The sequence below is a fragment of the Grampus griseus genome, assembly GCF_964374135.1.
Source record: "Grampus griseus genome assembly, chromosome: 5".
Lineage (NCBI taxonomy): Eukaryota > Metazoa > Chordata > Mammalia > Artiodactyla > Delphinidae > Grampus > Grampus griseus.
The window spans coordinates 25,129,666-25,154,003 of record NC_138998.1 but is presented as its reverse complement, the minus strand read 5'-3'; the positions used below and the strand labels follow the sequence as shown (position 1 = coordinate 25,154,003).

General features: G+C 38.8%; 1 protein-coding gene and 2 pseudogenes across 9 annotated transcripts in view; 2 read left to right on the top strand and 1 right to left on the bottom strand.

Moving 5' to 3' along the window:
- TFDP2 (transcription factor Dp-2) overlaps positions 1-24,338 on the bottom strand; it is a 171,462-nt gene that overhangs the window by 21,353 nt on the left and 125,771 nt on the right. For 6 of the 7 annotated variants that reach the window (XM_082654247.1, XM_082654249.1, XM_082654252.1 and 3 more), the window contains 2 exons: positions 7,399-7,561; positions 1,153-1,299 (listed from right to left, as the gene is read on the bottom strand). In XM_082654247.1, the coding sequence (XP_082510373.1) occupies positions 1,153-1,299; positions 7,399-7,561 (310 nt within the window). The remainder of the gene's footprint in view (positions 1-1,152; positions 1,300-7,398; positions 7,562-24,338) is intronic. The other variant, XM_082654248.1, reaches the window with a different exon arrangement.
- Positions 4,339-4,658, top strand: LOC309822531 (protein FAM32A-like; annotated as a pseudogene). The gene has a single exon. The product of its transcript is annotated as a protein FAM32A-like (transcript).
- On the top strand, positions 19,117-19,699 carry LOC309822444 (large ribosomal subunit protein eL21-like; annotated as a pseudogene). Its single transcript has one exon. The product of its transcript is annotated as a large ribosomal subunit protein eL21-like (transcript).

Sequence of the window (24,338 nt, the reverse complement as noted above, 5' to 3'; positions counted from 1 at the left end):
GAGCCCTCCCTGCCCTAAACCACTTGGCAAACTCCTACCCCTCCCTCAGGACTGAGCACAGGGATTTCTTTTTCTTGGTAAAGCCCTCCCTTAGCTACCTTTCCAGAGAATCTGTACATACTTCTTTCACAGGTGTCATCACATTTCTGGTTAACTCCTTTTACATTTCTGCTCTCCTCAATTAGTATGAAAGCTCCTTGGGGTCAGAGATTTTGTCTCGTATAATCTTTGTTTAAGCACATGGTAGATGCTAATAGATTACTGCTTACTGAGTCTTTGTTAGCGGCTTAATCTTACTGGTAATTAATATAACCCTCAAATTTCACTCTATCAGTAGGAGAAAAAAGGACATATCCACCGTAGCACATGAAGAACATTATTCTAGAACTTCTGATGACTGCCTGGTTTCTCCCTCCATCCACAAGTCTAATAATACCAAAATTTTTTGATTTGCTGGAGGGAAAAAGGGACGGAAAAAACCCACAAAATCAACCATATTCACCTCTAAAGCTGTAGTCAGCCTTGGTCTATTACCTTTCATGGCCATGACAGTAAAATTATGTCAAATCAATTTAGAAATAGTATGTCAGGACACATGCTCACTTAGGAAAGATTCTGTCTAATGATTAAACCTAACAGAATAAACAATGTTTTGGCATACATCATCCAAAAATTCGTGTAAGCTGAACATTCCAATAAGGATTTAAATGAAATACCATACCATTCTGTTGCAGATTCTAGAGTCAAAGGTTAAATACAAGAAATAAACAGCCAACTTGATCCATTTTTTTGGATGGATACAGCATTTCATCAAATAAGATAGCATTTCTATCACACGAGTCACCAAACATTTATTAGTAGACTGCTCAGAATGAAATTAGAATAAAATAAAGATCTCCAAGAAACAGTAAAAATCAAGTCATTTAATTTCTCTGTCCCTCGGTTTCATCAGGACATGAGTCAGACTAGACCTCTCTAAATCTCCTTCCAGTTCTAAAGTTCTACATAGAAGAATCTGCTAAAAAAAGGCACAATATACATGAACGAACAATTAGGAATATTTTAATACTGTGTGATTATATCTCTAAATTAAAATGTCTCTGATGTAAAAGAAAGCAAACTACTATCTGTAAACAGATTTTCCTCACTTACCTCCAGGTTCTGACATTCCTGAGCAGAATTGGTAGGCAAGCCAATCCACTTGATTTCTTTTTTCTCCTTTGAAATTATGTTCATTGCCATTAGCACATTTAAAGCATCATAAACTCTTCGCCTAATGTTCTTCTGGTCATAAGCCTGCTAAAAAATATTTTTATTGAGTGATAAATTTTAAAGGTTAAGATACAGTCACAGGATATTAGAATATTTAATTAATATTATTATAGTATCTTCAAAGACCTGAAAGAACTGCACACCCAGTGAAAGTATCCTTCAAAAGTAAAGATGAACTAGATACTTTCAAGCAATCTAAAACATAAAACAATCTTAAAAATAAAGATTATGTTACCAACAGATCTAAATTAAACAATACTGAAGGGCCTTCTTTAGGTAAAAGAAAGATAATCTAAGATGGGAGCTTGGAGATGTAGGATGGAATGAAGACCAACTCTAAAGGTAAATCTCAATACTCACTGTATAAAACATAATATCTTGTAGAGTCTAGAATATATATAGAACTAATATACATGACAATAATAGTATATATATGAGAAAGGCATAATGAAGTTAAAGTGGCTAAGGCCTTGCAGTGCCTAGGAGGATATCAGACTTTGAAAAGTCAAGGATCCATGTTTTTTTGCGTTTTTGTTTTTGCCGTACGCGGGCCTCTCACTGTTGTGGCCTCTCCCATTGCGGAGCACAGGCTCCGGACGCGCAGGCTCAGTGGCCATGGCTCACGGGCCCAGCTGCTCCGCGGCATGTGGGATCTTCCCGGACCGGGGCACGAACCCGTGTCCCCTGCATCGGCAGGCGGGCTCTCAACCACTGCACCACCAGGGAAGCCCAAGGATCCATGTTTTAAGCTCTAGTAAACGTGCTTCTCAAAATGTGGTCCATGCACTAGTGCTGATCCGTGAACTATTACTAATATACAATGGAAATAGTGAACTTGCACCAAAATATAATCACACAGATCACTATACACACTGTTTAGTTCAGCTGACTTTTTTGGGGGGGGAGGGGCGGTTAGCAAGACTTTCTTAATGAAGGAAACTGTGTTAACTTACATTGTGGAAAAGCCCCTTATCTCACTGTGCACAGGTGGGTCATATGAACCAAATCCAATCAATCCATGAAAATAAAGGATGGTGGAGCACTGAATCAAGTTAAATATAGAACTAAACTTAAATAAATGGGAGATTTAAGTTATAGAACTGAATATAAATATTAGAAATCCTGACACTGTAGAAATAATAATAATAAAACCACAAATATCAGAAGGAGGCAGCAAAGGAAGTCTGCTGATCTCCTCTTTGATACAGGAAGGGGCATGAATTCAAAGCAGAGGAACTAAGTAACAATTTTGGCACAATATATTCATTTAAAGTCATAAAAACAACAACAATAATAATAGTCTTTTAACAACTGCCACTAATCAATCCGAATCCTGTGGTAGAGGGGAAAACTGGGAGACGGGAGTAAATAATAGGCATATTGATCTATTTTTCCCTCCATAATCAACAGATACTGGTCTATAGGTGATAACTTAAGAAATAAAATACTGAAGTTACTTAAAGTTGAAAAAAAAAAAACCTGAACTACAGACTACAAACCTTCCAAATTATCAGAAAAAAAAAAAAGCAGTGAATAAACAGAAAAAAAACCCAACCCTTGCTTATATTCGGGAGTGAGGTGGGTAGTTAGTAAAAATGTATGTATGTTAGATGTTGAGAAGTGCTGGGAAGAAATGCCTCATCGTAGTGACAGCTGAGTGAAGATTCGGTGGAGAGGAGAGGGAAACCATATGTACCCCTAGCAAAGAGCATTCCAGGCAAAGGAAACAGCAGGTGCAATGGCTTGATTAGGAGCATATCCACGAAATGTGTGGCTGGAGTGTAGTAACTGAGGGAGTGGATAGTAGGAGATGAGAGGTAATGCTGGGCCGGGTCACACGGGGGCTGGGAGACCATTTAGAGAACTCTGAAGCTCACTGAAAATCAGAATGTCATACACTTTTTTTTTCAAGTGCCCAGGGAAATTAAAGGAAAAAGAGATCACCACATAATGGCTCACAAGAAAAATCTCAAAGCAATCCCCCCAAAAAGGAAAAAGTTCAAATCACAACTTCTGATCATAGGTAATAAAGGTAAAAATTCATGACAATGAACAAAAATTCCTACCATCTGGAACTACAAGAAACTTTTCTAATGCAATTCTTAGGTCAAAGAGGAAACTAAAACCAAAGTTATAGAATATCTAAAGAATAACATATCGGAATCAATGGGATATGGCTAAAGCCATGCACAAGAGGAAAAGTCGGGACTTCCCTGGTGGTCCAATGGTTAAGAATCGGCCTCCCAATGCAGAGGATGCAGGGTTCGATCTCTGGTCAGGGAACGAAGAGCCCACATGCCGCAGGGCAACTAAGCCCACACACCGCAACTACTGAGCCCACGCACTCTGGAGCCTGCGTGCCACAACTAGAGAGAAGCCAGCATGCCACAATGAAGAGCCTGCACACCGCAACGAAAGACCCCACATGCCACAACGAAGATCCCACGTGCCACAACTAAGACCCAATGCAGCCACATACATACATACATACATACATAAATAAATAAATGGAAAAGTCACAGCCACAAAGACTTTCATTACTAAACAAAGATAATAAAAGTAAATAAAGTATATATCATAGTCTGCAGGGTAGAGAAATAACAAAAGTAACTTCAGGAAAGAGAACAGACTATTAAATACAGATAAAAACAGAAATCAACTGCAAAACAGGAGGTCGATACAAACAAATCTAAGAGATGTTTGGGTTTTTTTAATTTTGGAAATATAATTGCAAATAATTTTGAGAGCATGGATGAAATGGAGGATATTCTAAGAAAACATAAAATACCAAACTGACTCTTAATGGAGAAAGCAATTGTAAACAGACTAATCACCAAAAAAGAAATGGAAAAAGCTATCTAAACTCTACCCCCCACCAAGTCACCAGGCCTAGATGGCATCTCAGGTGATTTCTATAAAATTTCAGGGAACAGAACTAGACATCCAATGCCATTAAATCTGTGATAGAGTAAAGAGAAAGAGAAAACCTCTAAATTCATTTTATAAAGCCAGCATAACACTACTAATCAAAATTGCGAAGATGGTACCGAACTGCAGACGGGCGCCATGGAGGCCTGCGAGCAGGTCCAAAAGGGGCCCTTGAAGCTGAAAGGTGCGGCAGAGCTCAGCATGACCAAGCAGAAGAAAAAGGACAAAGACAAGGCAAAACGCCTGGAAGCGATGGGAATGAGCACAAAGAACAAGGAGAAGAGGTGTGGCCTGGAAATGTGGACCTCGGCCCAGGTGGCCTTGGAGGAGATGCAGCAAATGGAGAGGACCCTGAAGAAAGCATCCCAAACCCACAAACCGAGAGCAGAGGACTCAACACAGACCTGGACACGCTCACGGAGCACTGTGACATGCCCAGCGTCAGCTGGGAAAAGTAGCTTCCCTGCCCCAGGGTATGGGGTGGCACGGAAGGGAAGCAGAAGGCAAAGATGGGGGTATGTTTGGTGCCTTTGGTATTTTCCAGAAACATTCTTTTACACACACCCTTGTGTCTTCTGCTGAGACAGTGCTTTTCAAAGCAGTGTGCCCTCATTCCCGACTTGATTAAAGTAAGACTGTCCTTTTATTCTATTTTGATTTCTTGGTAGCACACAGGAGGTAAACCATTTTAGTCTGGAATGGGAATTTTTGCAAGTTTATCCAGAGATTAAGGTTGTTTCTGGGTAAGTGCCATGGAAGAGTGTTTTCACCCCTGAGCTGCATCTGCCTCTTTGACAGCCATCCAGCTGCCTTTGCCTGCGTGAGGCTGACTCCAGAGGACAAGGAGCTGATGCCAGGGCAGCCTGCAGCATGTACACCCCCTTAGGGCCCTGCATGGGCTGCCCTGCCAAGCTCCCTCTAGCTTGGGGCTTCTGCTCTTCCACCAAGAGCCTGGGGAGCCTTCAGTCACCCTCCCCAGCCACCTGGCCCGTGAGACAACGCAGCCTGGGCAGCAGAACAACTACCTAAGGTGACGATGGAATATACCCCTTGTCCCTTTCTGAATCTGGGCCAGCTCGTAGCCTCTCCTCCCAATACTCCATTCCCGACATGTCTAGTGAGTGTTGCCAAGGCAGACGCTGCTAATCGCGTACAGCATTCTTTGTAACAGAACTCAGACACAGTCTGCTTCCCTACTCTCAACGCTAAGATCGAAGTAGTTCCCGTATTTATTCAGACTTGGCACGTTAATGTGTTTGGCGTTCCTGGCCTAAGGATACCTCAAGGGTGATGGGACCAAGGCGGCAGAGTCCCAGCACAGACAGACATGGGTGCAGTCAAAAAGGAGGACCCAGGTTCTGATGCTGGAGAACCAGGAACTTTGAAGGCCTATGTGTACTCACTGGATAGGGATCAAACTGCATATGCTACTGGGAGAAATGTCTGTATTGACAAAGACACTGAAAGAATAACAAAGCCAGAAGAGAAACCAGTCTGGGACTCATGTGAACTGCAGAATAAAGGGAAAAAAGTTATTAAAAAAACAGCAAAGATGGTAAAAGCAAAAGTAAAAAAACAACCCTCACCAATCTCATTCATTAATACCAGTGTAAAAATCCTAAAATTCCAGGAAACTATCCAGAGTTTGATTAAACTCAGCATCCATTCCTAATTGTTTTAATTAAGAAAAAAGAAATAAACATTCATTAAAAAATTAAGTTATGGTTACTATCATCTCAAAATAAAACCTTTATCATAATTAAGGTTGCAAAACTACAAATATTTCTACTGTCAAGAATTAAAGACTCAATATGACTACAGTTACTACTATTACTTAATACTGTTGTGGAATACCTATAGTATGACTACATTTAAATAAAATGCAAACTGATTTATAATGATAAAAAGCATATCAGCAGTTGCCTGGAGCTGGAGGGAGAGGGAGGGATGGATGACAAAGGCAGGAAGAACCTTTTGGGAGTGATGTAAATGTTTTGTGTCTTGATTATGGTGGTGATGACACAGGTGCATACAAGTGTCAAAACTCACTGAATTTTACACTTGAAATGAATACATCTTATTGTATGTAAATTATTCCCCAACAGATAAGGAAAAAATAATTTAATTGCACACTTAAGACATGTGTATTTCCCTCCCTGCATGTAATTTTATCTCTATTTTTAAAAAGTGAGAATGATTTATACGTGCTAAAAAAAGAGGCTCTAAGATAAATATTGCTAAGAAAATAAAATTAAAACTGAAGCATGCAGGCTTTCCTGGCGGCACAGTGCTTAAGAATCCGCCTGTCAATGCAGGGGACACAGGTTCGAGCCCTGGGCTGGGAAGATCCCACATGCCGTGGAGCAACTAAGCCTGTGCGCCACAACTACTTAGCCCGTGTGCTACAACTACTAAAGCCCACACGCCTAGAGCCCATGCTCCACAACAAGAGAAGCCACCACAATGAGAAGCCCGTGCACTGCAACGAAGAGTAGCTCCCGCTCACAACTAGAGAAAGCCCACGCACAGCAACGAAGACCCAACGCAACCAAAAATAAATAAATAAATTTTAAAAATAAATGACTAAAATAAAATGAAGCATACAAAAGCATAATCACATTTGTGTTTACAATAATAAAAGAAATAAATTTTATTATATATATATGCATATAGAATGTCTGGAATGATACTCAGGAATCTGGTAATAGTGAAGAGTGCCTTTGGGGAGGCAGATTAGGGTCTGTGGTAGAGGAGAGATATTTTTTATTACATACTCTTCGGTACAAGTGAATTTTTATAAACATGTTCATGTAGTATTTTTTCAATTAAAAACGAGATACAATTTTCTTATTGACTTAGACATGGAAGAAACACTAAAAGGCTCAGCAATGTATTTGAAGTCATTCAAATATAAAAAGCATATTTTTACAAAGTATGTTTCTTCAATAACCCCCAAAGACATTTAAAAAATACTTGTCCATCTTTATGTTTAAATAAATAGTAAAAGAATTCCTTCTAAGACAAAACAACAAAAAATCAAAACAACAAAATTCCCCAAGACAATTATGAAACCCTCAAGTAAAGGAGGAGTTGGGGATTCCCTAGCTTGTCCGAATCCCCGAATTGACACAGACAACCCAGAGAGGGACACCGCTGCATCACTCATCACAGTCAATGTCAAGTGCATGATCTACCTACCGAATCGGCTGCCAGATGGTTATTGGAATTGGTGAACTCGGACACCAGCTCATCAGCTACTTCATTATATGATGTTGTGCCTTTCCGCTGAACTTTCTCACACACTTTCATTGAAAAATGTCTCAAGCCTTTTCCATTTTTATCTCCTTTTTTGCTTCGTTTGCTAAAAGAGAAAAAAAAATTATACTCCATTATACTTTAGAGATTTCCTTTACAAAACATAAAATAATGTGAGAAGACAGGAATTTGATCAATTTTTCATTGAATTAGAGATAAGGAAATGTTTTAAACTTAATTTTTGCCTTAAAAGCCTAATAAAGTGTAAAGCTAGAGTGCTTTTCTATGCCCACTCATTTATTCAATAAATATTTACTGACCAGTTACTTATTATTATGTGCCAGGGACTGTTTTACACATTGGGAGAAGATCCGTGAAAACAACAGACAAAAACGCTGCACTTGCAGAGTTTATATTCTCAATACTTATCATTTTGTATTCTATATATGCTACAGCTTTTTTTTTTCCACCTAAAATTAAAAATACCACTATTCTCAGGTTCAGTTATCTACTCAATTTTCAATCAGAGGTCATTGGTATTAATAACGAATCTACATCTTCGGTTATCTTAAGTTAGGTTAATGCCTAGGTCTAACCTTTGATAACTTAATCATTAAAATTTCAGGGGCACAGTTTAGTTCTACTAATATCTGAGTACCAATTATATAATAGGAACTGTATTAGGGACTAGAAGTACAAAAATGATAACCGAGGCAAAATCCTTTCCCTCAATGAGTCTTGAGGCCGGAAGAGAGACAAAACAGACATATAATGACAGATAATTCTAATATAATAACGTAAGTGCCAAGTCAGAGTTATTCACAATGTTCTATGGGAATTGGGAAGAGGGATATCTAGTCTAACTGGAGGAAGTCTTCCTGGAGTAAGAATCAGTGAAAACAATCAACAAAATGAAAAGGAAATCCATGGAATGGGAGAAAATATTTGCAAACCCTTTATGTAGTATGTGGTTAATATCTAAAATATCTAAGAAACATCTACGACTCAATAGCAAAACAAATAACACAATTAAAAAAATAGGCAAAGGACATGAATAGACATTTCTCCAAAGAAAACATACAAATGGCCAACAGCTATATGAAAAGGTGTTCAACATCACTAATCGTAAGAGAAACACAAATCAAAACCACAATGACATATGATCTCACACCTGTCAGGACGACTATTATTAAAAAAAAAAAAAGATAACAAGTGTTAGTGAGAGTGTAGAGAAATTACAATAGAACCCTTGCACATTGTTGGTGGGAATGTAAAAATGGTACAGCTGCTATGGAAAAAAAATATGGAGGTTCCTCAAAAAATTAAAAATAGAACTACCATATAATCCAGCAATCCCATTTCTGGGTATATACCCAAAAGAATTGAAATCAGGATCTCAAAGAGATATATCGGTCATGTTCATTGCAGCTTTATTCACAATAGTCAAGATATGGAAAACTCATAGATGGATGAATGGATAAAGAAAATATGGGGTGTGTGTGTATGTATATATATATACACACATACACACTGGAATATTATTCAGTCTTGAAAAAGAATAAAACCCTGCCATATGTGACAACATGGATGAACCTGGAGGACATCATGCTAAGTGAAATGACCCAGTCACAGAAGGACAAACATTGCATGATTCCACTCACATGAGGGATCTGAAATAGTCAAACTCACAGAAGCGGAGAGTAGAATGGTGCCTGCCAGAGGCTGGAGGGAAAGGGGAAATGGGGAGTTTGCTATGCAAAGGAACCTAGACTTTATCATATTCCATCAGTATAATTATATTCGTTTATAAGTTATTTACATGTTCTACTGTGTTATGTCCATTAAGAAATATATGCTAAATGTACTTTTCAAAAGAATAAGGACAGATGTCTACTTTCTTTTTCCCACACTCCCAATCATCTGTGTAGTACTCACTGTGGTCACAGACTACTACTGAAATACTGGGATGCCGCTAAATGGTATTGAGTAGGGGAGTGGCCTGGTGAAATTATCAGTGAGGCAGAGATTCTGGCAGCAGAGTAATTTACGAAGGGCAGAAACAGAAACAGGAAGACCTGTTGAGAGGCTACTGTAATAGCCCAGGCAAGCAGTGCTGAATTTCAGGAAACTGGTAGGACCAGATAAGAAGAGATGGATTTGCAAAAATGTTAAAGATAAAAACTAGTGGAGGGCTTCCCTGGTGGCGCAGTGGTTAAGAATCTGCCTGCCAGTGCACGAGACACAGGTTCGATCCCTGGTCTGGGAAGATCCCACATGCTGCGGAGCAACTAAGCCCGTGAGCCACAACTACTGAGCCTGCACGCCAAACTACTGAAGCCCCCATGCCCTAGAGCCCGCACTCTGCAACTACTGAGCCCGGGAGGCACAACTACTAAAGCCCACATGCCTAGAGCCCGTGCTCCACAACAAGAGAAGCCACCACAATGAGAAGCCCATGCACCGCAACGAAGAGTAGTGCCCCGCTCACCGCAACTAGAGAAAGCCCGCGCGCAGCAACAAAGACCCAACGCAGCCAAAAAAAAAAAAAAAAAAATCAGTGGAACTAAATGATTGATCGATGTGGATTGTAAGGAAGAAGAAATAGGACAATGATCCTTAAAAGGAGGGGTCATTTACTGAGATCAAGGAGACAGGAATGAATTCATGAATTCCATTTTAAACCTTCTCATTTGCACTGTCCAGTACTCTAGGTGTAACCCACATGTGTCTATTGAACACCTGGAATGTGCCAAGTCTGAATTGGGTATGCTGTCAGTGTGAAATACACACTGCATTTCAAAGACCTTCATGAGAAATGAAGGTAAAAGAGCTCATGTATAATTTTTATAACTACATGCTGAAATATATTATTTTAGATATCCTAGATTAAATAAAAGATATAAAATCAATTTCACATACTTCCATCTACTTTTTTTTTTTTTTTTTTTTTTTTGCGGTACGCGGACCTCTCACTGTTGTGGCCTCTCCCGTTGCGGAGCACAGGCTCCGGACATGCAGGCTCAGCAGCCATGGCTCACGAGCCCAGCTGCTCCGTGGCATGTGGGATCTTCCCGGACCGGGGCACGAACCCGTGTCCCCTGCATCGGCAAGCGGACTCTCAACCACTGCGCCACCAGGGAAGCCCTCCATCTACTTTTTAAATTGGCTGCTGGAAAATTAAAACTTACATGTGGCTTGTATTACATCCTATCGGGCAGCAATGATGTTGAGTTTGACATGCCTATAGAACATCCAAATGGGTGTATTCAATAGATAGTTGAATATATTAGTCTATAGCTAGTGGGAGAGGTCACTTACAAACTTATCAGCACGTGTACCCATGCCAACTCTCCTTCCTACCAGTCTCAGAGAATTAGGTAACCCTCTTCCTTTTCAAATCTAACTTCCTTTTACAAGATGACAGCTTTATTGAAATACCATTTACGTACCATGAACTTCATCTTTTTAAAGTATACAATTCAGTGGTTTTCAGAAGTTGTGCAACCACCACCACAACCTAATTTCTTCATCCTAAAAGGAAACTCTGTACCCATGAGCAGTCATTCCTCAGCCTCCCTGCCCCCTGTACCTGGCAACCACTATTCTATTTTCTGTTTCTATGGAACTACCTATTCTTCAATGTCAACTTTGCAAATGGAGTGCTTCTGTTTCTGTATTGTTTGCTTTCCTTGAGTTGGCCCATCCAGTGTTTTGTTTGTTTTTTGAATGTACAACCTATGATGGAAGCTGAATCTGTTCAAGACTCCAGCTCCACCTACCAGTTTGAAGGAAATACCGAGGACAGAAGAACACGTTAAACTATACAAGAGAGATGCGATACGCAAAATCTTTAGGATTCCTCTTCAGGACATATAATGGAGTTTCTTCAACTAATAATTTGTAAGGGAAAAGAGGAGCGAAAGAGTGAGAGACATACAGAGGGGGAATCTACAGATTATAAAAGACATCGATTTATTTAAATTCTGATTCATACAGACTGTAAACACACACACACACACACCCCAGTTACGGGGGAGTCTGGGAACACAGCAGTAGCAGCGTAGTTCTCAAACTCTCCAAATCCCCACATAAAAACAGATGGAACGACTAGGCAGCAAAACCTAAACCCCTTGACAACATTTACAACAAAACTAGATGACAAAGTACCTTCAACAAATGCCAGAATACAAACTACCAATAGCCAAAAGGCCTACACAGTAGTGTCTGCGTGGGCAGAAAAAGGGATATTCAATGAGGCTGCATTTAATGGAACTCAGAACAGAATAAGCCCAAAATAGGCAACAAGAATTTGCTAGAAAGCACAACAGGCCAATTTGAGAGCAGCAGTTGAAATGAGAAGGAGTCTGACCTCTCAGTACCAGCTGAGTGCAAGAGGCTGCCAACAAAGACTGAAGAGGTTGCAACAATCTAGCCCGTATGACTCCCACGAGTGATATTCAGGAGAAAATTAGAAATATTGGAGGGAGGCGAAGAATATATAGACAATAAGAGTATCGAAGAAGAAAATCAAGGCAAGGGAACAGAATAAATACTAAATGCTAAGTAAGTCAAGAAAGTGTTCATGAAATAAAAGGAAAAAGAGACTATCAGCCTAGAATGACAAACACCAAAACATTCTAGTAAAACTGCTGTATTTCAAAGAAGAACTTTTTAGGTATCTAGAAAAAGAGAGTATCCTATTTTTCAACAGCAAATTGTTACATTAGAAGAAAATTAATATATTTAAGAATTTGAAAGAAAGTATGAGGCAAGGATTTTTGTATCCAGCATAACTGACTTAGACAATCAGAATGACTAAAGAAACATTGACATAAAGGCCTTGTGAGTGTTTATGTATAGTTACCTGTAGACATGAGACAAAATGAGGGCTAAGAGGCAGAGAGTATAGTATTTAAATAGGCAAATGCTCAAATACTGTGGGACTATTATGTATGACCATTAGAAGAATGGGAAGAGAATGGAGAGAGCATATGTAAAAAATTTTTTTAATGTTTTCAATAATCATGTTAATGGTTATATTAGTATTATTATTTGGGACTATTGAGCATGTACTATGGGATAAAGTCAACGAGTAATTACCATATACATTAATTCTAACATCTCATCCCCAACATCCTTAAAGATCAAGATTCTTGGAATGGAAAAAAGAGGATTGGGATGTAATGGAGAAGAGGTTTAATAAGATTTGAATTGGAAATATCAATATGAACTCATGAAGTACTGTATCTTTGTGGGTGTGTACCTTAGCTCTCTCCATTTAAAAGGACTAGAAAATATGACCAACCTGGTAGCAGAGAGCATCCTTAGCCCCTAACTGGAGCTTGACATATAATTCACCCTAAAGGAAACCAGAGCTTCTTAGAGAAATGGCTGATTCCATGTACAGGGCAGGAAATGGACAAGATGAACTTGGAACATCTTGCCACACCAGATAACAAACAAGCTATCAACGTCATCTAGGGTCATATCAAAAGGACTTATGAGTCAAGTATTATAGAAGAGGCTCCCACAGACCTAAGACGGGACAATTTAAGTTTCAATAGTGACAATTGCATTGTATGAAACCCATCAAATACGTTTACATTCATGAGTTTATAATGATTTTTTTTTTTTTTTTTGCGGTACACGGGCCTCTCACTGTTGTGGCCTCTCCCGTTGCGGAGCACAGGCTCCGGACGCGCAGGCTCAGCGGCCATGGCTCACGGGCCTAGCTGCTCCGCAGCATGTGGCATCTTCCCGGACCGGGGCACGAACCCGTGTCCCCTGCATCAGCAGGCAGACTCTCAACCACTGCGCCACCAGGGAAGCCTTATAATGATATTTTTAGGCCACATTGTGTGGCATGCGGGATCTTAGTTCCCCAGTCAGGGATCGAACCTGTGCCCCCTGCATTGGGAGCACAGAGTCTTAACCACTGGACCACCAGGGAAGTCCCTATAATGATATTTTTTAAAGGGAAGACTTGTTCACCTTTGGAGGAAGACAGAAACAAACTCATCATCTTGAAAACTGGTCAGTAAAGGGAGGGGATCAAGCTTTATTCTGCTTTCCTATATAAACTGTCCCTTCAGGTAAACAAACTATAGAAGAGGAAAAGAGTCTTTATATAAAAGTAGTGCCTGTAGTAAATGAAGTAGAAGTGACAGAATAACACTAACAGCCACACACCATGAATTAACAGATACAAGCACTAAGCATCAGTGGTGTTCACATCATAAAAAGAGAGATAATCAAATGTTACGTGCCTTTTAACGGAAGAACACACTACTATCTATATTCCAGCCAAAGGATCAAACGTCAGTCTAATAAAGCCTCTGAATCTTACTGCCAAACTACAGAAATACAGGGAACAGAGAAACATACTGAGATGCACGTGAGTGTGCAACCAGCGAAATCTAGACTGTGGGAAATTTGATAGGTCAAATGGCCTAGTTCCTTCCACAACTAAAGTATAGGAAAATAATGGGACAGAGGAAAATTCTATATATAAAACACAATCAACTTTTGTTTTTAGTGAGCAAGACTAAAATGTTCCAAAGGATGCACATTTAGGTGATAAAACTAATTAAACATGCAAGAAGGTGATAACTATAAAAATCAGGGTAATGGTTATTTATAGGGGAGAGAAGGGATGGGGGCATATGGAGGGGCTTCTGGTGTTCTACTTCCTCATCTGGTGATGGTTACAAGAGTGTTTGCCTTAAAGTAACTCATTAGTTATACATTTGCTTTTTGGTGATTTTCTGTATCTGTATTTTATTTGACAAAATTTTAAGAAAAGCAAACAAACAAAACATGACATTTGAAACAACTCGAAATCTGAATGCTTACTAGATATTTGATATTAAGGAATTACTGCTAATTTTCTTAGGTATAATAATGATATGTTTAAAAATGAGTCTTTTTAGAAATAAATACTGAGATACGATGAAGATGATAGGATGTCCTGGATTTGCTTTAAAATAATATAGAAGGGATAGGGACTTCCCTGGTGGTCCAGTGGTTAAGAATCCATCTTCCAATGCAGGCGACGTGGGCTCGATCCCTGGTCAGGGAACTAAGATCCCACATGCTGTGGGGCAACTAAGCCCATACACCACAACTAGAGAGCCTGCGTGCCACAACTACAGAGCCCATGTGCTCTGGAGGCTGCACACCACAACTAGAGAGCTGTGCACCACAACCACTGAGCCCGTGTGCTCTGGAGCCCATGCACCACAACTAGAGAGAAACCCACGCACTGCTACGAAGAGCCCGCACACGGCAACAAAAGTTCCTGTGTGCCGCAACTAAGACCTGACACAGCCAAAAATAAAAAATAAATAAAATAATGTAGAAGGGGTATATACAAAACAAGATACACCATTATTGCTTAAGTTCAGAGACGGGTACATAGGAGGCTCATAATATGAATCATGTACTTCTATATTTAAATTTCTCCAAAATAAAGAGTTTTTTAAAAAAGAAGAGAAAAATAATGGTTCTAGCATATCCTCGGTTATTTACATAGATTTAGTCCTTAGGCTCAGTTTCCTCCACTCAGCCCAGCCTTCTCAGGAAGGGGTCCTTATACATCACAATACCGTATTAATACAAAGGAGAACTCAACATGTCCAATCCATAACTCCTGAACCTACTCCAGTTCTCATCTAGGTGAGTGACGGCACCATCCACCCAATCACCCGAGCCAGAAACAACAGATTCATCCTAATCTCCCTTTCTATCTAATCAGTCTAATTCTGTCAAATCTAATCTAAGTCTTGTCCTAAAGAGCTCTTAAATTCAACCTCTTCTCTCTGTTCCCACTGCCGTAAGTTCAGGCCCTCATAATCTCTCTCAGAATATAACTAGACATAAAAAAGAACGAAATAATGCCACTTACAACAACATGGATGGACCAAGAGATTATCATACTAAGTGAAGTCAGAAAGAGAAAGACAAATATCATATGATATTGCTTATATGCAGAATATTTTAAAAAATGATACAAATTAACTTATTTTTACAAAACAGAAATATACTCACAGACATAGAAAACAAACTTATGGTTCCTGAAGGGGAAGCGTGAGGGAAGGAGGATAAACTAGGAGTTTGGGGTTAGAATATACACACTACTATATATAAAATAGATAACCAACAAGAACCTACTGTATAGCACAGGGAACCATACTCAATATCTTATAATAACCTATAAGGGAAAAGAATCTGAAAAATATATATATATATATACAGACACAAACAATATATAATTGAATCACTCTGCTGTACACCTGAAACTAATACTGTAAATCAACTGTATTTCAATAAGTTTTTTTTTTTAAAAAGGAAAAAAAAAGAATATAACTGGAGCCATATAACTGTTTTCCTTTGTGCTGCGTAGAGGCGAGGGCTTTCAATCCCTCCTCCACATGGCCATCCTGGTGACCTTTCTACATAACCCTAATAACCTGGTGCTAATGGTAGTAAAGAGCATACACTCCCTGAATTTAAGTGTGTACCAGTCATTGGACTAAGTAATTTCATTTCTCAAAAGAATTCATCAATTCCTGTCTGCTACATACATTTCCCCACACAACCCACTCTATGCTGATCTGTCCTTAGAGTTTAGTGTATTCAGACATAAATGGCTAGTCACACCTAAATTTACGTAATTAGTGCAAGTTAGGTAACAAAATACTTAAGAATTGCTAGAGACAGGAGTTATTTTGAAAGAAATACGTTGTGTGTGGGATTTTACATTTATGTTAAGAATTGGACAATGGCTTAAAGTAAATAAAATCCTTAACTCAGTGTTTACATACTTTTTAAAAGCCAGGGATGAAGCAGGGTTGTTGTTTTTCATATAATTCTAGGTCTTTTTTAAAAAGAGAGTAATAAGACAATCATACAGTAGTTTTGGGGGGATCACTTGACTAATTTGCCCTCTACAGTCATACCTGGATAATATTTAAAGGAAGAAACTAGATAGGAATAACTAGATTTTTAACAACTATTAAATGCTTATGAACATATTCTCGAAACACAGATATAAGACTACAGTATGAGTTTTATACAGTTAGTTCAGTGTACGAATTGATAGACTTGAAGAAAGCTGTGGCTAAGTATCAACACTGGTAAACTATTTATTAACTATATATTTTCAGCAGTTTACTTCATTTAACTCTGATCCCACAGTTTTCCTTGATCTGAAAAATACAGACATAAATACCCATCTTGCTGTGAGGATTAAATCATACATCACATATAAAACTGGTTCAGGAAGATCCCACATGCCGTAGAGCAACTAAGCCCGTGCGCCACAACTACTGAGCCTGCGCTCTAGAGCCCGCGAGCCACAACTACTGAGCCCACGTGCCACAACTACTGAAGCCCGCGCACCTAGAGCCTGTGCTCCGCAACAAGAGAAGCCACCGCAATGAGAAGCCTGCGCACCGCAACGAAGAGTAGACCCCACTCGCCGCAACCAGAGAAAGCCCACACGCAGCAACGAAGACCCAACGCAGCCAAAAATAAATAAATTAGTTAATTAACTTTTTTAAAAAAAGAAATTAAGCCTGATCTTTGGAAGGCTGGTGGAGCAGCATGCCAAAACCCAATCAATGTCTACATTAAAATTCAACAGAATTTAGAATAGCTAATACCTGCAGTACACAGATAGGAGATTTGGTTCTGCGACCAATTCTATAAACGCTTCTTTAAAAGTTAAGTGAACAACACCTCTAGTAAAAGAACATTAAAAGGTAAAAGGCTATATAAAGAACTCAACAACAACAAAAACAACTCAACTCAAAAATGGACAAAGGACTTGAAAAGATGTTTCTTCCAAGAAGATATACAAATGGCCAGTAAGTACATAAAAAGACGATCAACATCGCTAATCATTAGGGAAATGCAAATCAAAACCACAATGAGACACCACTCACACACATTAGGATGGCTATTATTAAAAACAACAACAAAAAACAGTTAAGTGTTGGGAGGATGTGGAAAAATTGGAGCCTTCATGCACTGCTGGTGGGAATGTAAAACGGTGCAGCCATTGTAGAAAATACTATGGTAGTTCCACAAAAAACTGAGCATATAATTACCATATGATCCAGCAATTCCACGTTAGGGTATATACCCAAAGAAATTTAAAGTAGGGTCTCAAACAGATGTTTGTATACCCACTTTCATACCAGCAATATTCACAATAGCCAAAAGGTGAAACCAACCCAAATATCTATCAATAGATGAATGAATAAACAGAATGTGGTACATGCACATAACAGATTCTTCAGCTTTTAAAAAAATGAAATTCTGATACAACATGAATGAACCTTGAAGATATGATAAGTGAAATAAGCCAGACACAAAAGGGTAAATATTGTACGATTCCTCTTATATGAGGCACCTAAAATAGTCAAATTTATAGAGACAGAAAGTAAAACTATGGTTACCGCAGACTGGAAGAGGAGAAAGTGGGGAGTTATTGCTTAATCAGTAAGGAGTGGCAGTATGGGATGGTGAAAAAGTTCTGCAGATGGATAGTGGCAACAGATGCACAATAATTTATTTATTTTCTCAGTGGTTTTTTTGCTTTTGAACTTATTTATGTTTTGTTGTCTTTTGTGCTTAAGTGTTGATGGCTTCACGAGCCTGAATATCTATAAAATAAGATGTTGTGGTTTTAGCATTTCATCATTATTTCGAAAAAAGCCAAACTCAGTATACAAGGGAACATGCTTCTGAGCAAAACAAACTTTATTGTTCTTCATTCTTTAAACTATTTCCATTGTCACATCTGGCTTACTACTACTGTCACCACATTCAGAAAAGATGTGCCTTTTCTTGACAAAAATAGTTCAGGAATGCTTGTTTCCCCACCACAAAATGAGGGTTAAAACCAAAATAACTCAGGACTTCCCTATCGGTCTAGTGGTTAAGATTCCGTGCTTCCACTGCAGGGGACGCAGGTTCAATCCCTGGTGGGGGAAGTTGCATGTGCTGCGCAGTGCGGCCAAAAAAACCCAAAGTTAATTTAGCTTTGTTAAACTTAAAAAAACTTAAAGTTAAACTTTTCTAATTTAGCTAATAATTTAAAATGATAAATTTAAAACAGGCTTATTTTAAAAATTTAAATGGTTGAAAAATGTTATAAAAATAAATGTCTACATTTTCACGTATCTTCTATACGCTTTTGGGTTACATTAGACAAATTAACCTTATAATGTCACATGTGACAAAAATTAACTCAAGATGGATCAAAGATCTAAATGTAAGAGCAAAGCCATAAAACTCTTAGAAGAAAATATAAGCGTTAAGTCTTTGTGATCTTGGATTTGACAATTTTTTTTTTAAATAAGATAGGACACCAAAAGCATAAGTAACACAAGAAGAAAAAAAAAACCCAACAGATAAACATAATCAAAATTTAAAACTTCTGTGCTTCAAGTAGGTGAAAAAACAATCCATAGAATAGGAGAATATTTTTGCAAATCATGTATCAGATAAGGGTCTTGTATCTATAATCCATAAAGAATTCTTACAACTCAATAGGAAAAACAACAACAACAACCCAAAAGATCGGAATAGAGTTTTTCAAGGAACATATTTAGACTTCCTTTCAGCAAGAATGCCATCTTCTAGTAATTCATCAAAATGATCAACACAAAAGGGATGGAGGAGTACCCGCTATATGTTCTCTAGGCCTTTTAGAAAACATGGAGTTGTTCCTTTGGCTACAAATATGCCAATCTACAAGAAAGATGATATTGTAGACATCAAGGGAATGGGCACTGTTCAAAAGGGAACACCCCACAAATGCTACCAGAAGAGTCTACAATGTCACCCAGCTGCTGTTGGCACTGTTGTAAACAAACAAGTTAAAGGCAAGACTCCTGCAAAGAGATTATGAAGCAAATTAAGCACTCTAAGAGCTAAGATGGCTGCCTGAAATGTGTGAAGGAAAATGATCAGAAAAAGAAAAAAGCCAAAGAGAAAGGGACTTGGGTTCAATTGAAGCACCAGCCTGCTCCACCTAGAGATGCACACTTTGTGAGAACCAATGGAAAGGAGTCTGAGCTGCCAGAACCCAGTCCCTATGAATTCATGGCATGATAAAAAAAAAAAAAAAAAAAAAAACACAAAAGACCTCCGAACTGTAAAAATGTTTCTCTTAATTGAGTAGAAGTGTGTATCCCCTTCCCCAAAGAAATATTTAAAGCAAATTTCAATTGTGTCCTAATTCAGTGGGTGATGTCATTACTATTGAAATTTAGTGTTTTTTTCTTCCTGGAAGATGTGAGGTGGTTTATTATGCAATATATTTCATTGGTTAGAAACTGCCAGAAATTATTTATAAGATATTTATACTAGTAAAATAAAAAAAAAGACTTGGGACAGCTGCATGTAAATCAATAAAGTTAGAACACACCTTCACATCATGCACAAAAGAAATTCAAAATGGCTTAAAGACTTAAACATAAGACATGACACCATAAAACTCCTAGAAGAGAGCATAGGCAAAACATGCTCTGACATAAATCATACCAATGTTTCCTTAGGTCAGTCTCCCAAGGCAATAGAAATAAAAACAAAATAAACAAATGGGATCTGATCAAACTTAGAAGGTTTTGCACAGCAAAGGAAACCACACACACACACACAAAAACAAAAAGACAACCTACAGACTGGGAGAAAATATTTGCAAATGATGCAACAGACAAGGGATTAACTTCCAAAATAATACAAACAGCTCATACAACTCAACAACAAAAAAACAAACAACCCAATCAAAAAATGGGCATAAGATCTTAATAGACATTTCTCCAAAGAAGACATACAGATGGCCAGTAGCCCCAAGAAAAGATGTTCAACATCACTAATTATTAGAGAAATGCAAATCAAAACAATAATAAGGTACCCACCTCACACCAGTCAGAATGGCCATCACTGGGACTTCCCTGGTGGTCCAGTAGTAAAGAATCTGCCTTATAATGCAGGGCAAGCAGGTCCGATCCCTGGTCAGGGAACTAAGATCGCACATGCCACGGAGCAACTAAGCCCGTGTGCCACAACTACAGAGCCCACGCACCCTGGAACCTGCATGCCACAACTAGAGAAGAGAAAACTACAACTAGAGAGAAGTCTGCGCGCCAAAACGAAGAGCCCGCGCACCACAAGGAATGATCCCGCATGCCTCAGTGAAGATCCCATGTGCCACAACTAAGACCCAACACAGCCAAAAATAAATAAATTAAATAATAAATAAATAAATAAATCTTTAAAAAAGTAGGGCCATCATTAAAAAGTCTACAAATAGCAAATGCCAGAGAGGGTGTGGAGAAAAGAAAACCCTCATGCACTGTTGGTGGGAATGTAAGCTGGCGCAGCCACTATGGAGAACAGTATGGAGGTTCCTCAGAAAACTAAAAATAGAATTACCATATGATCCAGCAATCCCACTCCTGGGCATATACCCAGACAAAACTATAATTCAAAAAGATACATGCACCCCTATGTTCACAGCAGCACTATTCACAATAGCCAAAACATGGAAACAACCTAAATGTCCAGCAACAGATGAATGGATAAAGATGTGGTACATATATACAATGGAATATTACTCAGCCACAAAAAAGAATGAAATAATGCCACTTAGAGCAACATGGATGTAACTAGAGATTATCATACTAAGTGAAGCAAATCAGAAAGAGAAAAACAGATACCACATGGTATCACTTGTATGTGGAATCTGAAATATGGCACAAATGAATCTATGTACAAAACAGAAACAGACTCACAGATATAGAGAACAGAGTTGCCAAGGGGGAGGGGGTGGGAGAGGGACAGAGTGGGAGTTTGGGATTAGCAGATGTAAACTATTATATACAGGATGGATAAACAACAAGGTCCTACTGTATAGCACAGGGAACTATATTCAATATTCTGTGATAAACCATAATGGAAAAGAATGTAAAAAAGAGAATGTCTATACGTGTATAACTGAGTCACTCTGCTGTACAGCAGAGATCAGCACAACATTATAAATCAGCTATACTTCAATAAAAAGAAAACAAGATATGAAAAGGTGCTCAACATCACTAACCATTAGGGAAATGCAAATCAAAACCAAAATGAGGGGCTTCCCTGGTGGCACAGTAGTTGAGAGTCCGCCTGCTGATGCAGGGGTCCCGGGTTCGTGCCCGGTCTGAGAAGATCCCACATGCCGCGGAGAGGCTGGGCCCGTGAGCCATGGCCGCTGAGACTGCGCGTCCGGAGCCTGTGCTCCACAACGGGAGAGGCCACAACAGTGAGAGGCTCGCGTACCGCAAAAAAAAAAAAAAAAAGATACAATTTCACATCTACAAGTATGGCTATAATAAAAAAAGATGGAGAATAAGTATTGGCAAGGATGTGGAGAAACTGCAACCTATTGCTGGTGGGAATGTAAAATAGTACAGCCACTCTAGAAACTGTATGTTAGCACCTCCACTCCTAAGTATATAATCCAAGAGAAATGAGAACTTATATCCACATAAAAACTTGTTCACAAATGTTCATAGCAGTAGTTATAATAGCCAAGAAGTAAAAACAACTCAAATGTCCATCATCAATGAACAAATATAGACAAAATGTGGTATATCCATACAATGTTATATAATTGGGCAATAAAAAGGAATGAAGTACTAATATATGCCACAACACGTAATTTTCATGTGTGTGGAGACAGTATGGTAGGGACAGTGGATCTGGAGGGTTGAGAAGGTTCCACTGGCCCAGGTGTTCCTTGGATAGTTTTCATTTCATTGCCCTCAGCACCTCCCCTGCCAATTCCTTCTTGTTTTTTAATACCTGTCAACTCTGACCCTGGGGCCTCTCCATGTCAGTGCAGGCGAGAGCAGCTTCCAAATCTGACTTCTCCCATGCATATTTTGGGATGTGGATTTCTCTACTTTCACTTGTCATCATTATAATCACACCAGCTTTCACCTTCAAGTCCTTGGAAAATCTACACCTCTATCATGTTTTACGGCAATTTAAGAGATTTATTTTTTATTATTTTTTTACACAAAAAATTTTATTACGATCTTAGGGGCTGGGGATTAAAAATGGGTGTTCAGCCCATCATCTCAAACTGGAAGCTCCCTATCTAAATCTTTTTTTTTTTTTTTTTTGCGGTACGCGGGCCTCTCACTGTTGTGGCCTCTCCCGTTGCGGAGCACAGGCTCCGGACGCGCAGGCTCAGCGGCCATGGCTCACGGGCCCAGCCGCTCCGCAGCATGTGGGATCCTCCCGGACCGGGGCACGAACCCGTGTCCCCTGCATCGGCAGGCGGACTCTGAACCCCTGCGCCACCAGGGAAGCCCTCTAAACCTTAAATAAGTAGAGTTTACACATTTTCCTAAAACCTGAGCTCTCTGAAACACCAAGACCCTCTTTCCAAATAACACCAAAATTTGGCCACAGGATGTACACACTATCATCTCTATTAGTCCCTAAATCAAAAAAAAAAAAGAACCAGTAGGAAGCATCCCTTGCCAAATAAAACCAAATTGAATATTTTTTTGATATTTAAGAAAATAAAACTATTAATACAGCACAGTTTGAAAAGCATGCTGTATTTTATTTCATTTGAAGTATTCATAATTTCATATTCATATGAAGTATTTAAAAGAATTACTCCCAAGGAATAAAAAGTATTTATTTTTCCAGGCACTTAACTAGAATCCACAATCTGTCTTTTTATATTTTCCCATAATAATTTATATTTATTTACAAAAGTAATATAAAACTCAAATTTGTAGTATAACAGTATACTCCAGGTATAAGTTATAATAAATGTATTCCATTTACATAAGAAATTATATAAAATATACAATAAAAACCTCATTTCCCATTCAAATAAGTTAACTAGAATGTTTAAATCAGCAAAATAATTTAGTAATTTAGTAAAATAATTTAGGAAAAAAACCCCAAACCCCACTTTCCTGTACATATGTATTCATTGTGTGTGTGTTGGGGGGGTTGTTGAATGGGAAATAATTGTTGATCACTTACAGATCTTCACTCTCTCCCCACCCTGGGTTATGTCATCCAGGCCTGTGACGAATTACAAGCTGATGATACTACTTATACACTAATGATATGATCACTTAGATAACTAATAAACTTATCAAACTTCATATGTCCAAAACAAAACTCAATTCCTCCCCAAACCTACTCCTAAGTACAGTAAGTCTAAATGCCATCAACATTCACCCAGCTCTCACTGCAAAAAAACAGAAGCCATCTTTTATTTCTCTCTTCCCTTCATCTAATCTATCAATAAATCCTGTTGATTCTATTTCCAAAATTTATCCATTTTTTTCTTCCATCTCCACTGACAGGCCAGTGCGCCCTGCAACAGCCTTCTAACTGATTTTCCTGCTTCTGTTCTTGTCTTCTCAGAGTCCATTTCCCCCTCAGCAGTCAGTGTAAATTAGATCATGTCACTTCCCTACTTAAAACCCTGTTTAGAATAAAAACCAGATTCTCTACCATGACCTACAAGGCTTTTCATGTTCTGACTCTTGCCTACGTCTCCATCCCCATCCCACATCACTCTTTGACTTTCTCACTCTCTCCAAGCCACTGTGCTTCCCCAAATACAACAACCTCGTTCCTCACTTAGAAGCTCTGCATTTGCCATTCCTTCTGCCTAGAACCCCTGGCTCCCTGAGGGTATTTACATGCCTGTCTTCCTTGCATTCAAATGTCACCCCCTTAGAAAGGCCTTTCTAAGGTAGCCACCATCCTTCCAATACTCTACAAATCGTCCTTCTTAGTTTTCTACATACCACCTATCACAATCTAAAATTATCTTATTTTGTTTATTGCTC